Source organism: Ovis aries, chromosome 2 (genome assembly GCF_016772045.2).
Source record: "Ovis aries strain OAR_USU_Benz2616 breed Rambouillet chromosome 2, ARS-UI_Ramb_v3.0, whole genome shotgun sequence".
NCBI lineage: Eukaryota > Metazoa > Chordata > Mammalia > Artiodactyla > Bovidae > Ovis > Ovis aries.
Window position 1 is genome coordinate 205,369,580 of NC_056055.1, and position 20,408 is coordinate 205,389,987.

The window sequence follows — 20,408 nt, forward strand, 5'->3', positions numbered from 1 at the left end:
TTAAGATCATGGCATCTGTTCCCATCACTTCATGGGAAATAGATGGGGAAACAGTGGCTGACTATTTTTTTGGGCTCCCAAATCACTGCAGATGGTGATTGCAGCCATGAAATTAAGACGCTTGCTCCTTGGAAGAAAAGCTATGACCAATCTAGACAGCGTATTTAAAAACAGAGATATTGCTTTGCTGACAAAGGTCTGTCTAGTCAAAGCTGTTGTTTCTCCAGTAGTCATGTATGGATGTGAGAGTTGGACTATAAAGAAAGCTGAGCACCGAAGAATTGATGCTTTTGAACTGTGGTGTTGGAGAAGACTCTTGAGAGTCCCTTGGACTGCAAGGAGACTCAACCAATCCATCCTAAAGGAAATCAGTCCTGAGTATTCATTGGAAGGACTGACACTGAAGCTCCAATACTTTGGCCACCTGATGTGAAGAACTGACTCATTGGAAAGAACCCTGATGCTGGGAAAGATTGAAGGCAGGAGGAGAAAGGAACGACAGTGGATGAGATGGTTGGATGGCATCACCAACTCGATGGACATGAGTTTGAGCAAGCTCTGGAAGTTGGTGATGGACAGGGAAGCTTGGCGTGCTGCAGTCCATGGAGTTGGACACGACTGAGCGACTGATCTGAATGAATGCTTTAAACACATGGCGCAGTTTTGGGTTGAGAGAATTTTTTCACTGAGATTTGAAAGAGTGGAAAGGGAAAATGGGATATAATGAAGGGAAATAAATTTAGTGGTTTTTAGGTTAGGACAGTTGAGCTGTAAATATAAAGTGAGAAAACTTAAAACACCACAGCCGATGGAGGACAGAGATAGTATAATAGAGAGGTATGAACAGGCCAAAGTAGCAGTTCAGCAGAGAGGTATAAGGAATTTCAATACTAGGGATGATCTGATTCAGAGTAAAAAGGGAATTTGCCTAGGGATCATAGAATTGGGGTCAGGATAGGCCCTAGGTAAGAAGCACCAGATGATGAGCCCAGCAAGCAGAAAAGGAAGCTCTCTTGAAAAACCAGAGCCTGTACCACTATTTAAAGACATGCCTCCAAGATCAGGTTACTTCTGAGTTGAAAATGTTGATCCAACAAAGGGATTGTCTTTCTTGGCTCTTGTGATATCATATACAAAATACCAGCAAGGATCAAAATCAGGGTAATACTTTCAAGTATGATCTATACTTTCTTATTCAGCAATAGTACATTCCTTAGGCGAAGTGTGGCTCAGCATGAGCACCGTCTCTAAAGGTGCAGCTGGTGACTGTCAGTCAGCTGGGTCCCTACAGCATCATCTCTTGAAGGGAAGTCAGAACATGTGTCTTTGTGGCCACCACAGCAACCTTTGCTAAATAATGTTTTCCAATCCGTTAGAAAAGTTCCAGAGAATCTTATTGGCTTAACTTGAATCAGTGCCCCCTAGGTCAGTCAGTGTCCAAAGGACTGGTGAGCTTTAGGAATGCTGGGGTCATGTATTGATACCTGTGGCTTGGGTAAGGTGGAAGGAGAATGGGCGTCAGCTGCCACAAACTGAATTCCCCACATGAATCAGAATTTGAGTGATTCTGCTATATTACTGAGGAGGCCAGTGAAAAAGTATTGCTTCCTTTGTGGTCCTTCATGAATTTTTAGAAGATGTAATTCACAATAACTTTTTGTTGGTTAGAGCAAATGTTTCTAATGTGTTCTACTTTCATCAGAGCAGTTTGGAAAGAAAAGAGCTCTGCAGTTGATCAGCATGGTAATATGTTTCTAGTTTATTTGTATGCTGGGCCCTGAGTGACATAGTTCCCGTGACCTCAGTTATGGTTCAGTTGCATAATTGTGGCAAGGACTTAACTTTGTACTAAAAGAGACATATGACGATAAAGGTAATGTGGCATGATCCAGGATGTGACAGTGTTGGTCTTGTTTTCATGTAAGCATAGAAGATGATTACTGAAAAAATACTTCTAGTTGTAAGAGGAATACATAACAGGAAATGGAGAAGTAAAAAGAGCAAAATTATCTATAGTCTCATTACCAGTAAAGCATTTATTTCCTAATAACTAATATATAATACATATTTCCTTTTAATGTCTATTAAATAATACATAATTTTATATACATATACATACTGTGAAACTCTATAATACCACTTATCATAAAACCTGACCAATGAGTGCTATGAAGTTTAAAAATTAAAAGTTAATTTTTTACAGTTTATACAATTCAAGACCATGTTGCAGCTGTCTGGAGATAGTTGCATTATAATCAAATTCCCGTTGTTGTGGGTATATTATTTAGAATTTTAATTAGTTTTCCATTTCTTCTTCCAACATAAATATTGTTTATAAGCAGTTTTTAATATGATACAGTGGTGCTGCTGCTGCTGCTGCTGCTAAGTCGCTTCAGTCATGTCCAACTCTCTCTGTTGGACATTTACGTGGTTTCTAATTATTTATGTAGCAGGGTAATGAGACTTTTTTTTTATTGTCTTCATGTTATAGTTCAGGCTCCAAAGGTGAGGAAAATGTTTAATAGTTACCTCCATATTTTAAAAAAGGATGTTAGGTTGCTTTTATGGGACCTTCTGAGAGATGAGACTGCTTTTTATCCCTTTATTCTCTGTATATCCATAAATGTACATACATATGGATATGTATCCATTCATTTTCATATGTGTTTGTACATGAATGTGTATTATATACATATGTATGTAAATGAGTGAAGATTTCTTATCAGAGGGTTTGTAGAGGTGCTGTGCTTCTCCCTCATCTTCAGGTAAATCAGGAGAGGGTATGAAAATCAGTCATAGAGGTTGTTTACTGAAAAGGAGGATTGAGATCTCATGTCCAGTTTGAGGCTTGCTAATCTGTAGAAATGCTTGAGCTGTGCACCAGAGAGAAATGGGCAGTGATGACCAGTCTGAACTGGACATGATATGGGAGTAGGCATGAATATTGTTGCCTGACTTTCCTTGCGGAAAGTCTGAAGATTAAATCCCACTGAAGTGTGGAGGAGGAGGAGGCAGAGGCTGTATTGGGAGGATCTAGTACTTCTAGAGTTTGGAGGGACAAAAATACTGCTTTTTTTCCCCCTATGGGCTTAATAAGTAGAGCAGAATGTAGCTGGTCAGAGCTGTCGTATAAGAATCTTGGTTATAGGGTTTTTGTTTTAGACCAGTTTTAGAGAGTTCTCATATCTCCCTAAAGTCCGCCCCCACTTGCCCCTCTTATTAACATTTTGTATTAGTGTGGTACGTTATTACAGCTGAACCAATATTTTAATTACTAAATAAAGTCCGTCATTTACATTAGGGCTTACTTTTGGTGTTGCGCGTTTTGTGAGTTTTGATAGCTGTAAAGTGACACGTACCCACCATTACAGTACTATACAGAATAGTTTCACTACCCTAAGGATCTCCAGAGGTACACCTATTGATCCCTTCTTCCCTTTCCACACACTCCTGGCAACCACTGATCTTTTTAACTGTCCTTTCTAAAATGCCGTATAGTTAGACTCATACAGCATGTAGCATTTTTAGATTGGTTTCTCTCACTCAGTAATACGCATTTATGTTTCCTCTGTCTTTTCATGGCTTGATACCTCATTTGCATTTTAGTGCTAGGTAGCGTTCAGTTATTTGTATCACAGTTTATTTGTCCATTCATCTTGGTTGCTTTTAAGCTTTGGCAATAATGAATAAAGCTGCTATAAGCATCTGTGTATAGGTTTTTGAGTGGCCATATTTTCCAACTCCTTTGGGAAAATACCAAGTGTTGAATCCTATGGTAAGGATCTTCCTTACCCAGGGATCAGACCTGGGTCTCCTACATTGCAGACAGATTCTTTACTGTCTGAGCCACCAGGGAAACCTCCATCCTTGTATAAAATTTGTACAAAAATTTTCAGCTCGTGTTAGTAAATAATAATGAGCATGGTTACTGCATCGTATGGTAAGAGTAGATTTAATTTTGTAAGAAACTTCCAAACTGTCTTCCAAAGTGGCTGTTCTGCATTCCCACTAGCAATGAGTGAGAGTTTTTGTCCCACTGCAAGAGACGCAGGTTCGATCCTTGGATTGGGACGATCCCCTGGAGAAAGAAATGGCAACCCATTCCAGAATTCTTGCCTGGAAAATTCCATACACAAAGGACCCTGATGGGCTGTAGTCCATGGGGTCGCGTAGAGTCCGACACGACTGAGCAACTGAACACAGTAGGTGTGTGGTGGTGTCTTGTTTTTCATTTGCAATTCGCTCATGACGTATAACGTTAAATCTTTTCATATGGTTATTTACATTCTATCTTCTTTGGTGAGGTAACTCCAGTTCTTTTGCCCATTACAAAACTTTGCTTATTGTTGAGTTTTAAGAGTTCCTTGTGTATTTTGGTTACCAGTTCTTTATCAAATACGTTTTGTAAATATTATAACTCACTTTGTGGCTTATCTTTTCAGTATAACTATCATTTACAGAGTTGGTTTTAAATTTTCTGTCTTAAATTTATGTTTTTAAGTTTAAATGTTTTTTACCCTGTTGGGTGCTGGGTTTTTATTTGCTTGTTTATATTTTGAAGCTTTATTATATTATTTTAAAAGTTTTATGGTGTTGCAGTTTGAAAGATCATAGTTGTCCTTTCTGACCATGGCTGTATATGTAAAAGGTTTCCTCCATCTAGAGATCAGATAAGTTAAAAGGGCCATCATTTATTGAGCTCTTCTGTTATGCCCGGTTCTGTGCTAAATTCTTGGCATATAGGATCTCAATTAATCCTCCGTGTTTTTCACTTTCTGAGATAACTATGTCATATCTTCATCTGTCTCTTTGTCTCTTCAGTTTTATATATTGCCATGCCTCATACTTCAGAGATTGAAACTAGGCTAAATCTTCGTCTTTCCACCTTAAAATCTATGAACCTTTACATGGCTGCAGCAACTTTCTCCTTTTCCTTTTTTCCAGAAAGGACAGTTTCCAAAAGAACTGTTCTCTAGTCATTCCAGTTGAACTCTCCCCTGCTGAAATATTTTGTTTTTTCCCTTGAACACTTTTTGCCTCTTCCACTTTTCCTTTCTCATTAGATAACTTATCTCTGTATGTAAACCCGGTATCTCCCAGCTAAAACCTTTCTTTACCACTGTATTTTCTTCAAGCTCTGGTTCCATTTCTTTAATTTGTTATATGGCCAACATAACAAAGAGCTATCTATATATGCTTTCTTCAATTCTTAAAATTAATTCTTATCTGATTTCCATGCTACTACCCAGCTAAAAATGCTTCTTAAAAACCCGCCAAGTAGTTCCACATTGCCATAGCTAAAACTTCTTCTTAAACACTCACCAAGCAGTTCCACAGCGCCACAGCTGAAAATGCTTCTTAAACACTCACCAAGCAGTTCCACATTGCCACAGCTAAAACTGCTTCTTAAACACTCGCCAAGCGGTTCCGCATTGCCACAGCTGAAAATGCTTCTTAAACACTCGCCAAGCAGCCCCACGTTGCCACAGCCATTTACCGGGCGCTTTCCTCACCTCGCCTCTCCTGTCTGCTCAGTAGTGCGGCTCTGTCTTCCTCTTGAAACAGGCCCTTCTCTTGATTTCTGCAGTCTGCTGGCAAGTGCAGTAGTTTTTTCTTTTCCTTTCATAAGAGTGTTTGGCATTCTTGGCATGTGCTTTTCTTTCTTCATCACCAAAGCAAAATAACCACAAAGCAAATTTAAGGCAATGCAGATACGTTCTTGTTAATTCCTTGGTAACAGTGGTGCTTTACTGTCTCATTTTTCCCCCATCACTTGTGTGGGTGAGTGTTTTTCCATGTTTGTGTTTGTCTTGTGTTCTTTCCTTGGTGAATTGTGCATGTTTATCTAATGATGCTCTGCTCTTTTTCACCATGACTTGTATAACTCATCCTAAGTTGAATGCCATGCTTTTTTATAGACTTTATTCTCTAAGAGTCTGGAAGCAAATGCAGAGATAAATGATTTAATGAGAAAGGAAAGGTGGAAGAGGCAAAAGGGTTCAAGGAAAATACCCATTCTTCCTTAGGTATCATAGAAATTAATATTTGAACAATTCTTAAGACATAAGAGTACATTTGTAGTATTTTGTGTTTTTTTGGCAAACATTTTCCACGTATATGTAATGATTGGCATATATTTTAGAAGCTGCCTCTTTAGTTTCAGTCAGATTGAGTAGTGGAGCATTTCTTTCCAGTTTGGTTTAGTTACATGATTTCTTGGAGTGCAGAACTGAAAGCTCAGTAAATAGGTAATCTAAGAATATTCCCCTCTCCTCAGACCATTATTGAGTCAGATGCTATGACTCTGCCATAACTTTCCTTTCAGTTCAGTCACTCAGTCATGTCCAACTCTTTGCGACCCCATGAATTGCAACACGCCAGGCCTCCCTGTCCATCACCAACTCCCGGAGTTCACCCAAACTCATGTCCATCGAGTCAGTGATGCCATCCAGCCATCTCATCCTCTGTCGTCCCCTTCTCCTCCTGCCCCCAATCCCTCCCAGCATCAGAGTCTTTTCCAATGAGTCAACTCTTCGCATGAGGTGGCCAAAGTACTGGAGTTTCAGCTTTAGCATCATTCCTTCCAAAGAAATCCCAGGGCTGATCTCCTTCAGAAGGGACTGGTTGGATCTCCTTGCAGTCCAAGGGACTCTCAAGAGTCTTCTCCAACACCACAGTTCAAAAGAATCAATTCTTCAGCACTCAGCTTTCTTCACAGTCCAACTCTCACATCCATACATGACCACTGGAAAAACCATAGCCTTGACTAGACAGACCTTTGTTGGCAAAGTAATGTCTGTGCTTTTCAATATGCTATCTAGGTTTGTCATAACTTTCCTTCCAAGGAGTAAGTGTCTTTTAATTTGATGGCTGCAATCACCATCTGCAGTGATTTTGGAGCCCCCCAAGATAAAGTCTGACACTGTTTCCACTGTTTCCCCATCTATTTCCCATGAAATGATGGGACCGGATGCCATGATCTTCATTTTCTGAATGTTGAGCTTTAAGCCAACTTTTTCACTCTTCTCTTTCACTTTCATCAAAAGGCTTTTTAGTTCGTCTTCACTTTCTTCCATAAGGGTGGTGTCATCTGCATATCTGAGGTTATTGATATTTCTCCCGGCAATCTTGATTCCAGCTTGTGCTTCTTCCAGCCCAGTGTTTCTCATGATGTACTCTGCATAGAAGTTAAATAAGCAGGGTGACAATATACAGCCTTGATGTACTTCTTTTCCTGTTTGGAACCAGTCTGTTGTTCCATGTCCAGTTCTAACTGTTGCTTCCTGACCTGCATATAAGTTTCTCAAGAGGCAGGTCAGGTGGTCTGGTATTCCCATCTCTTTCAGAATTTTCCACAGTTTCTTGTGATCCACACAGTCAAAGGCTTTGGCATAGTCAATAAAGCAGAAATAGATGTTTTTCTGGAACTCTCTTGCTTTTTCGACAATCCAGCAGATGTTGGCAGTTTGATCTCTGATTCCTCTGCCTTTTCTAAAACCTGCTTGAACATCAGGAAGTTCATGGTTCACGTATTGCTGAAGCCTGGCTTGGAGAATTTTGAGCATTACTTTACTAACGTGTGAGATGAGTGCAATTGTGCGGTAGTTTGAACATTCTTTGACATTGCCTTTCTTTGGGATTGGAATGAAAACTGACCTTTTCCAGTCCTGTGGCCACTGCTGAGTTTTCTATTGCTGGCATATTGAGTGCAGCACTTTCACAGCATCATCTTTCAGGATTTGAAATAGCTCCACTGGAATTCCATCACCTCCACTAGCTTTGTTCGTAGTGATGCTTTCTAAGGCCCACTTGACTTCACATTCCAAGATGTCTGGCTCTAGGTGAGTGCTCACACCATTGTGATTATCTGGGTCGTGAAGATCTTTTTTGTACAGTTCTTCTGTGTATTCTTGCTACCTCTTCTTAATATCTTCTGCTTCTGTTAGGTCCAGACCATTTCTGTCCTTTACTGTGCCTATCTTTGCATGAAATGTTCCCTCGGTATCTCTGATTTTCTTGAAGAGATCTCTAGTCCCCATTCTGTTGTTTTCCTCTATTTCTTTGCCATAACTTTACTGGGAGTTAATTATATGTGTGATATTGTAATTTCTTAGTAATTTTGTGAGAGATAAAACTTCATTACTATACTAACAGTTCATTACTATACTAACCTTAAATTTCAGCACGTGTCTCAGTCTTAAAATAGGGACAATAGTGAACTAATCATATATTAATAATACCAAACTTACTTGTTTTCTGGATTCAAGAATCTTTTTCATGCCTCTGTCCCTTTATTTAGGCTGTTTGCTCTACCTGGAGTAATTTCTCTCACTCCTGCTTGGCAGAATTGACTCTGTTCTTTGAGACACTACTTGGATGGTCATCTAAGTGTTTCTACTTGGATACCATTGATATTCCTGACCATTCTGCATTAACATTTTCTGTTTATATGCCTTTCTCTGTATTGGACTGAAACTTTCTAGAGTTCAGAGAATGAGTCTCATTTTCGTATTCTAGTGTATGGTATGTCTGTCCTGTAACATTCAGTCTGCAAGAATTCATTGAAATGAACTGATGAATTAATTGTGGCAGATCTAGAAGAAATTGTTTAATACTTTAGGTAAGATAACCAATTAAATGAGAACTAAGTACCTGTACTTTACCTAATGTAATGATTTATACCCAGAACCAAAATAATTACATATTTTTCAGATAGTGTAGTAGACTGGACTCGAGTGAGTGAGAGGTTTCCTGCTGGAGAAGAGAAGGAAAGACAGTGGATCTGTAGAGGAGAATCCTTGCCTGCATGTCCATACTCATTTACCTTAAGTATTACCATTCTTTTCCTGCCCATTGTCTATATGTTTAAATATACTAAATCTGTTGTCCTTTTTGTGGAAATGAAGAAGAAAAATAAATAATAGTAGTACTCTAGTATAATAATACTACAGTCTTGAGCTGCTCTAGAGGGTGTAAGGTTCTTAGTCTTCATATTTCTTAGTTCCCATCCCAGAACATCAAATTGAAAAACAAATTTGAATTTACTAGTCAATCATGAGTACCATGGATGGTGCCAGAGCTTTTGGAGATCAAAGAAATCACTTGGGTGATAAAAGTAACTTTGATTCTTTGGAACATTTTGGTGGATGCATTTCAACAGATAATATGTAACTCCTGTATGTAATATGATGCGAAGATGTGTGAGGCATACTGCTGCCTTCTAGGTCTTCCCGCATGGGGGAGTGTGGGAGTTTGGGTCAATCAAACACGCACATAAAGTATGTGCTGTAAATCTGATAATTCCCACATTTTGTTATCAGTGAGAAATGAAGAATCATCTTCACAGTCTGGGAAGATAAGGTAGGGAATGAGTTGTGTGAAGTTGATGGGTTACAGGTGAAGAGAATAGGCAGAGGCGCAAAGGTAAGAAATGAAAGTCTGTTTTGAGAACCATAAGTCTAATAAACTGTAACTTAAGGTTCTAGTAGGGTTGAATGGAAGATAAATTCTAGGCCATATTAAGGAAGACTGTAAAGGAAAAGTAAAGGAGCTTTTATTTAAGTAGTTAAGATGAAGCTCTGGGGGCTTCAGAACTGATTTAGAAAGATGAACCTGCAGGACCATGTTTAAGATACCTGGAAACAGGTATAGCAGTCCTGGCAAGAAATAATGAGGGCCTAAAGTAGAATGTAGGCAGGAACAGTTGAAAGAAAGGAAAGAATGTAGGGCACAGATAGAAAATAAGTATCATGACAACTGTGAGGGTGTAGGATGGAGAAACGTAGAAACTCTGACATGGGGTGATGGAGCAATGATGTTGTTACGAGAAGTAGGAAGTAGTAGTTTGAGGGAAGGTGATGAGTTATAGATACACTAATATGGTGCATTATATGAGGTGAGGTGCCATGTAAGTAGAAATACAAGTTTGGGAGAGATGGAAGGTGAGATGTAAACAGATTTAAAAATTCTGTGCTTGGAAGTGATAGCTAAGGAAGGAATGAAATTTGCTTGTAGCGAAAGATAAGAATACTGTCCCAGATGTTTACTTATGAGAATTTTTTTTTAAATAACAAAATAACCTCGGTTACAGTGCTTTTATGTAAACTAAGATGTCTTTTATAGGGCTTCTAGGTTAAAGTAGCAACTTTTATATCACTTTTATTGAAATAGATTCTATTTGAATTTATTACAGTTTTTATTGAACACTATATAGGAAAAAAATCTCAAGCTTAATATATGTGCTGCTGAAGGAAGCACAAATTCTCAAACTTAGAATATCAGCTCTTATAAAATTTGTTGTTGTTTACTTCCTAAGTGATGTCCAACTCTTTGTGACCGCCCCCCCCCCCCAAACCCTGCCATAGACTGTATGTAGCCTGCCAGGCTCCTCTTCTGTGGAATTTTCCAGCAAGAATACTGGAGTGGGTTACCATTTCCTTCTCCAGGGGATCTTCCTGCATTGCAGGCAAATTCTTTACCGCTGAGATACTGAGGAAGTGTGAAAAATACATTAGAAGGAATCAGTAGCAGAATAACTGAGGCAGACTAATTGAGTAAGTGAGCTGGAAGACACAAGTGATGGAAATCACTGCCGCAGAACAGAATAAAGAAAAAAGAATTAAATGAGGACAATCTCAGAGGCCTCTGGGATTTATAAATGTTATAATGCAACAACATCTGCATTATAGGGGTTCCAGAAGGAGAAGAAAAAGATCCTGAGAAAATATTTGAAGATATTATAGCTAAAAACTTCCCTAACATGAGAAAGGAAGCACTCAAGTCCAGGAAGCACAGAGAATCCCAAACAGGATAAACTCAAGGAGGAACATGTTGAGACACACATTAATCAAAGTGACAAAATTAAAGATGAAGAAAAAAGTATTAAAAGCAACAAGGAATCTTCCATGGAAAAGAAATCTTCCATAGAAAAGCAGACATACATGAAACCCATCTGATATGGAAAGGCCTCTCATATCTTTGATTCAACAGTTAGCCACATGATTTTTGCATACATGCTAGGAATAAAGGCATAGCATGAAGTGATTTGAGGGTTGAATTACATTAATACTATTTGCTTTTCAAAAAAACCTCAAAAGCTATCTATATAAAAAGGTTGCCTGGAAAGTATCTGTCCAGATATCCATCCCTCCCCTCGATCATTTGAAGTCTACTAACAAATTAAAAAAATTTTTTAATTTCTGGTTATTCTCTGTAATAAATACTCCTAATTTAGTGTAATATCTGAAAAGTGTTACTGGCTTAGCTATTTTCTACTGTGAAATCAAAAGTTGTTGATTTTTAAGTGTGTTCAGATTTTTACTTGTTAGGATGGACCAGTGACTTACAAACTCCTTATATATGCAACCATAATCTGGAAATTTTTTGATGCTTTTGAGTTGTGGTACTGGAGAAGACTTTTGAGAGTCCCTCAGACTACAAGGAGATCACACCCATAAATCCTAAAGGAAATCAACCCTGAATATTTATTAGAAGGACTAACGCTAAAGTTCCAATACTTTGGCCACCTGATGCGAAGGGCTGACTCATTGGAAAAGACCCTGGGAAAGGTTGAACGCAAAAGAAGGGGATGACAGAGGATGAGATATTTAGAATAGCATCACCAACTCAGTGGACATGAATTTGAGCAAACTACAGGAGATAGTGAAGGGGAGGGAAGGCTGGCATGCTGCAGTCCCCAAGAGTTGGACACAACGTAGTGACTGAACATCAACAACAATCTGGAAATCTGTATGATGTTTTTAAACGAGTATTTATCTCTAACCAGATTTGGTTTCAACTCTTGTTAATTTAAGTGTTAATAAAACTGAGATTACTAAAGATTAGAAAAAAAATCAATACAGTGATTCTTAACTCCTTTCAAGTTAAAGCAATATTATTTCATTTAACTACTGCTGCTTCGAAAGAATTTTGCTTCTTCTGGAAGAAATTGTGTCTAGGTTTACTGATTCTGAGTCCTATACTGTGTGGCAGAAGGCAGAGTGGAACGTAGTGGGTTTTGAACAGTTGATGACTAGTCAAAGATGGAATGACAATTGTTAGATAAAATGATGTATAGTTTTGGAAGGTGGTTTTATAGTCATTATCTTCACAACTGCTTAGAATATGACATACTATAGTAGTAGAACTGACATTAAGGTAAAAGGATTTTGATTCAGAGGCTTATGTCCTTTCTACTGAACCATAGCGTCTTTGTATACAAAGACTAGGGCAGGAAAATGGTGTTTGGCAGTTGCAGCATAGAATATGTAACCTTACTGTTGCTTTGCTTTGTGATCTTGGAAATAATCAGTTCACCACTTTTTTTACTGTGTAGTTTCTGTTTATCAAGTAGGATTTATGATAAGTCGCTATTTGTGTTCCATAGTGTTATAACACTTAAGATGCTTGGGAAGAAAGGATCCTTTTACTATTTTTATTATATCATTATCACAATTATTACTCTTTTATATACTTTATCATTTTATTATTATCATTCTTATTTTGTTGTTGTTATTACTTTAGTCGGAACATTATCGTCACATGGTATATGTCAGAATGAAAAGAAAGGAAGAACTCAGGAGCATAGAAAAATGTGCACCGGAATTTCCACATTCAAATCGGTGCTACCTTTCCAAGCAGCAACCCTGAGAGGCTGTGTGCTTGCTGCCATTTTTCAAAATACCCATCAGACCTCGTTTTGTAAACGACGGCTTCAGGATTTTATTTGCATCTATACAAAGATGTATCTATTCAACATGAAAACATCAGTGAACTCAAGTCAATAATTTAGTTGTTGGGTTAACATGAATACTGGTAATTGGTTTTCAAAGCATTTTAAATTAGTGCATGTAGATTCAGCCACATAATGGTTTGGGTGAGTATTTTTGAAGATTGGATTGATAGAATGGGTTATCTTTGAAGTAATGATTGTTTGTTTGTTTTTCTAGTCAGCGGATAAGCAGCGAGCCCTGGAAGAAACCAAAGCCTACACCACCCAGTCCTTAGCAAGTGTTGCCTATCTGATCAATACCTTGGCCAACAATGTCCTGCAGATGCTGGATATCCAGGCATCCCAACTACGAAGGATGGAGTCTTCAATCAATCATATTTCACAAGTGAGACCACACTGTTGTCCTATTTTGTCCCTGAGGAATACGTAATAAGCACATGCAGTCTGTAGTGCTGGCAGCCTTTATTGTGTGAGTTTACTCACATGTATGATTTGCAAGATACAAACTCAATATTAGGTTGTTTTTTTGTTTCCATCTTTTTTGTCTCATGATTATCTTCTCTGTGATTTTGATAGAGAAGAAAACCTTAATCGTTTCATTAAAACTCAGATGTCAAGTTAAAATAATCAAATCAGCCTTGAGAGTGAAATTTTGCCTGGTTTCTTCCAATTTTTACTGAATTTTACGCTTTAAGTGTGGCAGCTTGATGAGTTCTTGAAGTGCTTTTTTCTATTACCTCAGTAATGTAAAGATTAATATAAGTGACCTTATAAACTTATCTTTTTATAGAACTTAGAAAAAATAAATGTAATACTTTTTCCATTATAAATGTCATAAATAGATAGAAAAGAAAAAGTAGAAAAACAAGCCCTTTCCCCACTACTCAAACTTTTCCTGTTAATATTTTGGTATATTTTGTCCAATATTTGTTTTCTTCTAAATAATTTTTATTTAAAATATAAGTGGAATTATTGTATGTATGGAATTTTGAACTCTGCTCTTTTAGCTTACAACAAACATCTTTCCTTGGTGTTACAAGCTCATCATAAACATTTTCAATGGCTCGATAATGTTGCATATCTATATCATAGTTTTCATACCCATTCCTATATTTAGGGGCCATTTAAAATATTACTGTGGTAAAAAAACAGTTTATAATTTCAAAATATGGTTTTAAAAATGCTAACAAAAGATTTTGATCTTTTTGAGATATTTGTAGCATTTCTATTTTAGCACTTTGTCATTTGCATAACTTAGTGGTGTTCAATACTCTTTAGAACTAAATGATTAGAACTCTTCTGGAATAGAATGAGTTTTAAAATGTACATATTATCTTTTTTTATATGAGGAATTCAGAACTCTTCTGAAATTGACCAGTCCATCAGATTTTCAAAGTCTAATGTGTAATTCTGTAATTAAATTGAATGTATTCTACCTAATCAGATCAGAGTCTACCTTATATTTCTGTTAAATTCATCAGACCATTCAGAGGTTTTTGTTATTTAATAGTATGTAATCTTAAATCTGAATTTGCCATTCTAAAGGTTTTTTCACATTCCATATAAACTTCTGTAGACAACATATAATTCATTGCTTGTTGTATTGCTATGTGTCTTAGACTTAAAGAAAAAAGTATCGGTTAGTTGTAGTGAGAGAGGTAAATTTTTATTCTGAAGACCTCTTGGAGGAAATAGTCAGTGTCATTTTAAATGATGAAATAAATGAATTTGGTTTCCTGTAAAGGAAGGGATGTTGACAAATTGCTAATCTAATGCAGAATTTTGGGATTTATACATCAGTCTTAACATTTCTACATATTTGAAATTGGGGCAAAGAACCCAGAAAAGAAATTAAGAATAAAAGTGAAAATGCCAAAGAGAAATTAATATATTAGAGTTCCTAAAAAGGAGGGACAATTTTTTATTAGTTTGCAAGAGAAAATAGGCAAGATTGTGTGGATAAATGATGACAAGAATATGACAACAGAAGTAATTATCTATATTCTGATTGGAATTCTGTAATTCTTTGGTAGAAAAGTATGGCAGCCTTAAGGAGGAAAGTGATTAAGTTATTAATAAACTGTAAGAATATGCATTTAGCTAATAAGAACTTTTTCATTTTGAGTATCACATAAATCTATATGATTTAATTAATAGATCTAATTAATATCTTTTAAAGCTAGTCTAATGGAATAAATTAAAAATGGGAGAGATGAATGGACAGACTAGTAGACTAGAAATAATGGGCTTGAGTCACAGCTTTCAAGAGTAAGTTGAGCCACTTTCATTTGGAGTCGAGTATCTATAGAGGACAATACTTGGAAAAGCAAGGGATCTGCAACTCTGCAATGGCTGTTAAGTTTATACAGAATATATTCAAGTAGTTGGATGAGGAGTTGAGTAGGAGAAATGGGCTGATGAAAGCTATAGCAAATAAACGAGTAAATTTTTAAAACTTAAATAGATTTTAAAAGCATTTGCCTTAAGGATTAAAATTTTTTCGGTTACATTTAATGTACAGGTAGAGTCCTTTGTTTTAAAAGTCAACTGAATGTCAAAGCTATTTGATGGTTATTAGAATGGAATATTATTCTATTTTTCTATTATTCCATAGTATAAGAGGAAATGTTTTCTAAAACAAATATTCAATAAATGGTGTAAACAAGGACTGGCAAACTTTTTTGTAAAGAGCTAGATAGTCAATATTTTTGACTTTGTGGGCCATAGAGGGTTTCAGACTCATATTATTTTTTGTGTTGTATTTTTTTTTTTGTTTGTGTTGTATTTTTTAAAGCAACTGTTTAAAAATGTAGAAAACATTCTTAGCTTGTGCGCCATATAGAAACAGACAATAGGCTAGTCTTGTGATGTAGGATTTAGTTTATAAGTTCTCGCTCTACAAATTAATGTTTTTCAAGTGTGTGGATTTAAATTTTATAATCATTGTGCTTTATTAAAACATTATTTTGTTTATGGAGGGAGTCAAAGTTATTAAGATATTTTGAGGTCACATTTTTTTTCCACATTTGAGTCCAAAATACTATGTTGGGGGAATCTAGAGAAAAGGAATTGAAGCGAAGAAATAGAAGTTTAGTCAGGTCAAAGATGAGATGACATGTATATAGGAATGGTTGGTGTCAAGAGTTGTTGTTACGGGTTGTCTGGTAGAATGGATAAAGACCAGTAGATATTAGATATCTGAGGTATTTTCTAAACCCTGCTGTAGTTTCCTAAGATGTAGGCAGTCTTTTAGAGTAGACAACTAGAAATGTGTAACCAAACTATTTTGGCTTTCTAAATGTAGAAATACGCTGTTAAGAATTATGTTTTAAAATATGCCTTCAAGTTTAATGAGAATTAACATAAGAAACAACAAAGAACATTTTTCTCACATTTCCTTCAACTAGTTCCTTTAAGAGTTCAGTGCTGGGCAAATGGTCACTTTCCTAATGAAGGGGTATGCATTTCCTTGTAACTCATTTCTGTTTTGCCTTCTCTAGGAATCTAAACTAAGAGCCTAATTTTATGCCCCATTATAGCAGCTATCCATTATTTAGGATTATTTATGAAAGTTCTTTGATCATTTCTTTTGCCACATTGGTTTTCCTTTTATGCTGCTTGTAATGGTTTATATAGCTTTGGGCTGTGTGTTTATGTGTACATAAAGAGAATAGATAAGTAATATGTGAGTGCCTACAGTCCCTAGGTATAATCTAATTGTTTTCATTCTTTTTAGAGCCTCAGTTTTTTCAAAGAATGTAAAATACATGTTTGTTACAAAATATAACTATATATTAGTGCAAATAATAAGTGAAATGTTACCCCCCTCTTCATTCTCCGGAGACATATTGATATTTCTAGCAGGAAAATTTGAAATTGAAGTTCCAGTGTGCCTCAAACTTAGAATTCTGTTATCATTGGTTAGGTTTACATTCTTATATTTTCATTTCTGGGTGAGATAATTATATTTTTAAAAACTAAGCAGAATGAAAACAATGTTGAAAGATTACATTCTCTAATAAATTTTCTTTATTGATATGATAGAGACCAGTTATATACAAAAAATAAGGGTCATATTTTGTGTTTTTAGTTTATTTTGAAGTATACTTGACAAATATAAAATTTTCCCAGCTCATATTTTTAATAATTTCAGAATTATTCTTTAGAAATTATTCAAAGTAAATGTGGTTAATTTCTATTTTTTCTGAATTTAAAAATAACTAAATCCCAATATTGTCACTTATACACAAACTTCTTTCTTCTATTATAGCTCCCCCAACCAATGTAAAAGGAAAGCAGATTTTATAACTTATCTAATGTGCACAGAAAAAGTTCAAAGCCTATTTTGGTCTTAAAATGAAATACTTATAATGCTAAGGTCTCTCCTACCTTTGCCAATATTTGATCTGATGCTTCACTTAGGTATTTATTAGTTATGCACTCAAAGAGTCTGTTGCCTTTAAAATCTCTTGGTTGAAGGTAAGAGGCTTCAAATTTGTTTCAGGTTTCCTTTAGACTTTATGTAGTTTAGAAGGATAAGTAATCAGTGTTCAGATTTCCTAAAGTTGTATTTAATATTGTCATAATGTCCTAATATGACATAATAATGTCATAATATTGTCTTTTATTTTCATTTCTGTGTTACTACCTGGCTATTCTTTAAGAAAGGGTAAATTGAAGTAGGTTTGGGGAAGAATCAGCAATAATTCCTGCTTAAGCCATGAATGGTGGCAAGAGATGTGAACAGTTTAGTGAAGTATGTTTGAAACTTTTAAAATTGAAACCCACAGTTAAACATATATCTTATATTCCATCCGTACACACTTTAATGTATGTATTTATGTACATAACAAATATTTTAAGAAAAAAGTACCTTACAGTGTGTATGTTGTCTGATAGTTCTGTTCTTTTTGATTTAAAGTAATTGCTGCTCATTATCTCACTAAATTGCAACTTGCAGTTTGAAACATGCTGTTTTAGTGTATTAATTGCCTGTGCTTATGGAGAAATTCACCCTCTATTAGCAAATGGAAAATAGAGTAAAAACACATTGTTATGTACTAAATTATAGCCTGTTTTGAGCATTTAATAAAATAATGAAAATATTTTACTAGCATTTTGTCATGATAAAATATAAGCAACTTTACCTCAGCACACTTGTTTCTTTGTAAAAGATGACTTATATTAACATTGTATTTATATTTTAGGCCTTTTTAAATAAAAAGCTATTTAAACACTAAAAGAAGTTATACTAATAGGTTATCTTTAAATGTTACCAGATTAATTGCTGGTACTTTCTTAATTAGGCTAAATCTTAATAGAGAAGGAGAAAATTAGCATGCTTTAACCTGGAGGTTGGTAAGCTTTTCCTGTAAAGGGTCAACTAATGAATGTTTTATGCTTTGCAGGTCATAAGGTCTCTGTTGCAGCGTTTACCTCTGCCATTGTTTTGTGAAAGTATTTAAGCAGGTCGAATGACTGGTATTGCAGTAAAATTGTTTATGGAAACTGATACTTGAATTCCATATAATCACGTCAAGATCTTATTTTTCTTTTGACTTCTTTTAACCATTGAAAAATGTAAACACCACTCTTGGTTTTTCGGCTGTAAAAAGATGGGTGATGGGCCAGATCTGTTTTGTCTGCCAGGATTTCCCAACTCTTTTAGCCTGAAAATGGGGAAAGTCAGTATTGGTCCCAAAAGGAGAAATTCGTAATTGCAGTTAAGAATATGAATAATGATGTTAAATCTACGTATTTATGTTTTTATTTTCTGGCTATCAGGGCTATACATTTTTGTGTTTATGTTTTGTAGACCGTTGATATTCATAAAGAGAAAGTTGCAAGAAGAGAAATTGGTATTTTGACTACCAATAAAAACACTTCAAGGACACATAAGATTATTGCTCCAGCCAACCTTGAACGACCAGTTCGATATATTAGAAAACCTATCGACTATACAATTCTAGATGATATTGGACATGGAGTAAAGGTAAGCATAAGTTCTGTCAAACATTAAAAAAAAAAAAAAAAAAAAAGCCCATGATGGAATTAACTCTTTAGAAAATTAAATGCTTATCTTTTCTTTCCAGAGGATCATTCTTGGCCTAGTTGTAGTTCTGAAGATTTCTTACCACTAATAACTGTGTTATCTTTCTTTTTAATGCTGGGTTCTCAAGTTTTAAACAGTCGTCTTTGAGTGAATTGCATTTGCTTAACCAGTTATGAATATACCTCATGTACATCTGGAAATAAATGTAGTATTATATTTTAAATCCTTTAATGATTTAATGTGACTAATTAAATACTATTCAGTATGTTAGTAAAGTATTTGCTTTATCTCAAAAATATCAGCAAATTTCTGGCATTAGTTTTCAGAAAGAATATATGTAAACATGAACTTTGAATTTTTCTAGAAGAAATTTATTTCAACATTTTGGGTGAGGATAATGTAGATAAAAGTAGTAAGTTAATTTAGTATTTCCACTGCTTTTCAGTGTATAGCCATTATATATTTTGGCTTTTAAAATGTATTTAGGTGCCTGCTATGTACATAAAGTACAGTAATCACAACTGATAAACTTACAACTTTCATTTAAATTGATACTTGTACTTAAGAAACTGTTCAGAGCTTTAACTAAGTATTAGTTTATTTAAAGTTTGTGTCTCCTCAGTGATTTGAAAGACAATAACTTTTCAAATGTGATGCTGAGCAACTAGGTATATGCCTGTAAGTGAAACCATACAGTTCATGCAGTTGATTTATATATGCAAATTTAGAAAATATATCCCACACAAGGATGGCTAGAAATCAGTTAAATCTAAATTGAATGTAGATCTAGGTAAGAGAATATGTACAGTGTAAATTTAAAACAAAAAAAATTTTTCTCAAAGTTTTGAACCAAGCACTATCATCTGAAATTTAATATTTAATATCATAATGAACACCTAATACATTTAGATTGCAGTACAAATTAGAGCATTTTAAAATAGGATGTGTAATTGGATGGATAACTGAAATTTATTCTAACTTGGGAAAATTTTTTGAGGCTAACAACTGCTAATAGAAAATTTTAGGATCCTTTCAGAATCTAATGGCAAAAAGACACTTAAAATATAAAACATCATATTTGTACTTGCCCACTTATGTAATAATAAAAAGGTTATCCCCCTAACTCTTAATTCTTACTTAATTCTCCAGTAATTGTTCTTTAGGAACTCTGTAAATCACTTTGATTTTTATGGACTTTTAATGTTTAGGGGTCACTAATTTGAAGAAATCAGGAATAAAATTGTTTTTAAATAAAGGTGTCTTATATAATTTCATCCAAAAACTCCCGTTCATGACACATTCTGCTTTAACCACTCTTTCTATGATCTACTGAAACATTATTTTTTAATGCTGAATGCTTAACTGTTTTTTCTTTGTTTTTTCCTTTCTCTTCACATCCTGAAGTTCCAACTAACCTTTCAATGCTTTTTTCCCCTTACCTCTTTTATTTGCTCCATTTATGCATTAAGTGGTTGCTTAGATTTAAGGTAAGAGATTCCAGGGCTGGATTTCCATTCTTTGTTCTTATGTAGACTATTACATATGGGGAGTGAAGAGATACTTGGCACTTGGCCTTTTAAAACCAAGAAATAATTCCTTTTTCTTATTTTTGTCATGCAACTTTGT

General features: G+C 35.3%; 1 protein-coding gene across 19 annotated transcripts in view; it reads left to right on the forward strand.

The window, feature by feature from the left end:
- Positions 1 to 20,408, forward strand: part of ABI2 (abl interactor 2) — a 104,142-nt gene that overhangs the window by 39,906 nt on the left and 43,828 nt on the right. For 11 of the 19 annotated variants that reach the window (XM_012143229.5, XM_012143248.5, XM_004004845.6 and 8 more), the window contains exons 2-3: positions 12,948 to 13,115; positions 18,546 to 18,722. In XM_012143229.5, coding sequence (XP_011998619.1) covers positions 12,948 to 13,115; positions 18,546 to 18,722 — 345 coding nt within the window. Of the gene's footprint in view, positions 1 to 12,947; positions 13,116 to 18,545; positions 18,723 to 20,251; positions 20,270 to 20,408 lie in introns of all 19 variants that reach the window. The other 8 variants (XM_012143218.5, XM_042244989.2, XM_012143238.5 and 5 more) reach the window with 1 other exon arrangement.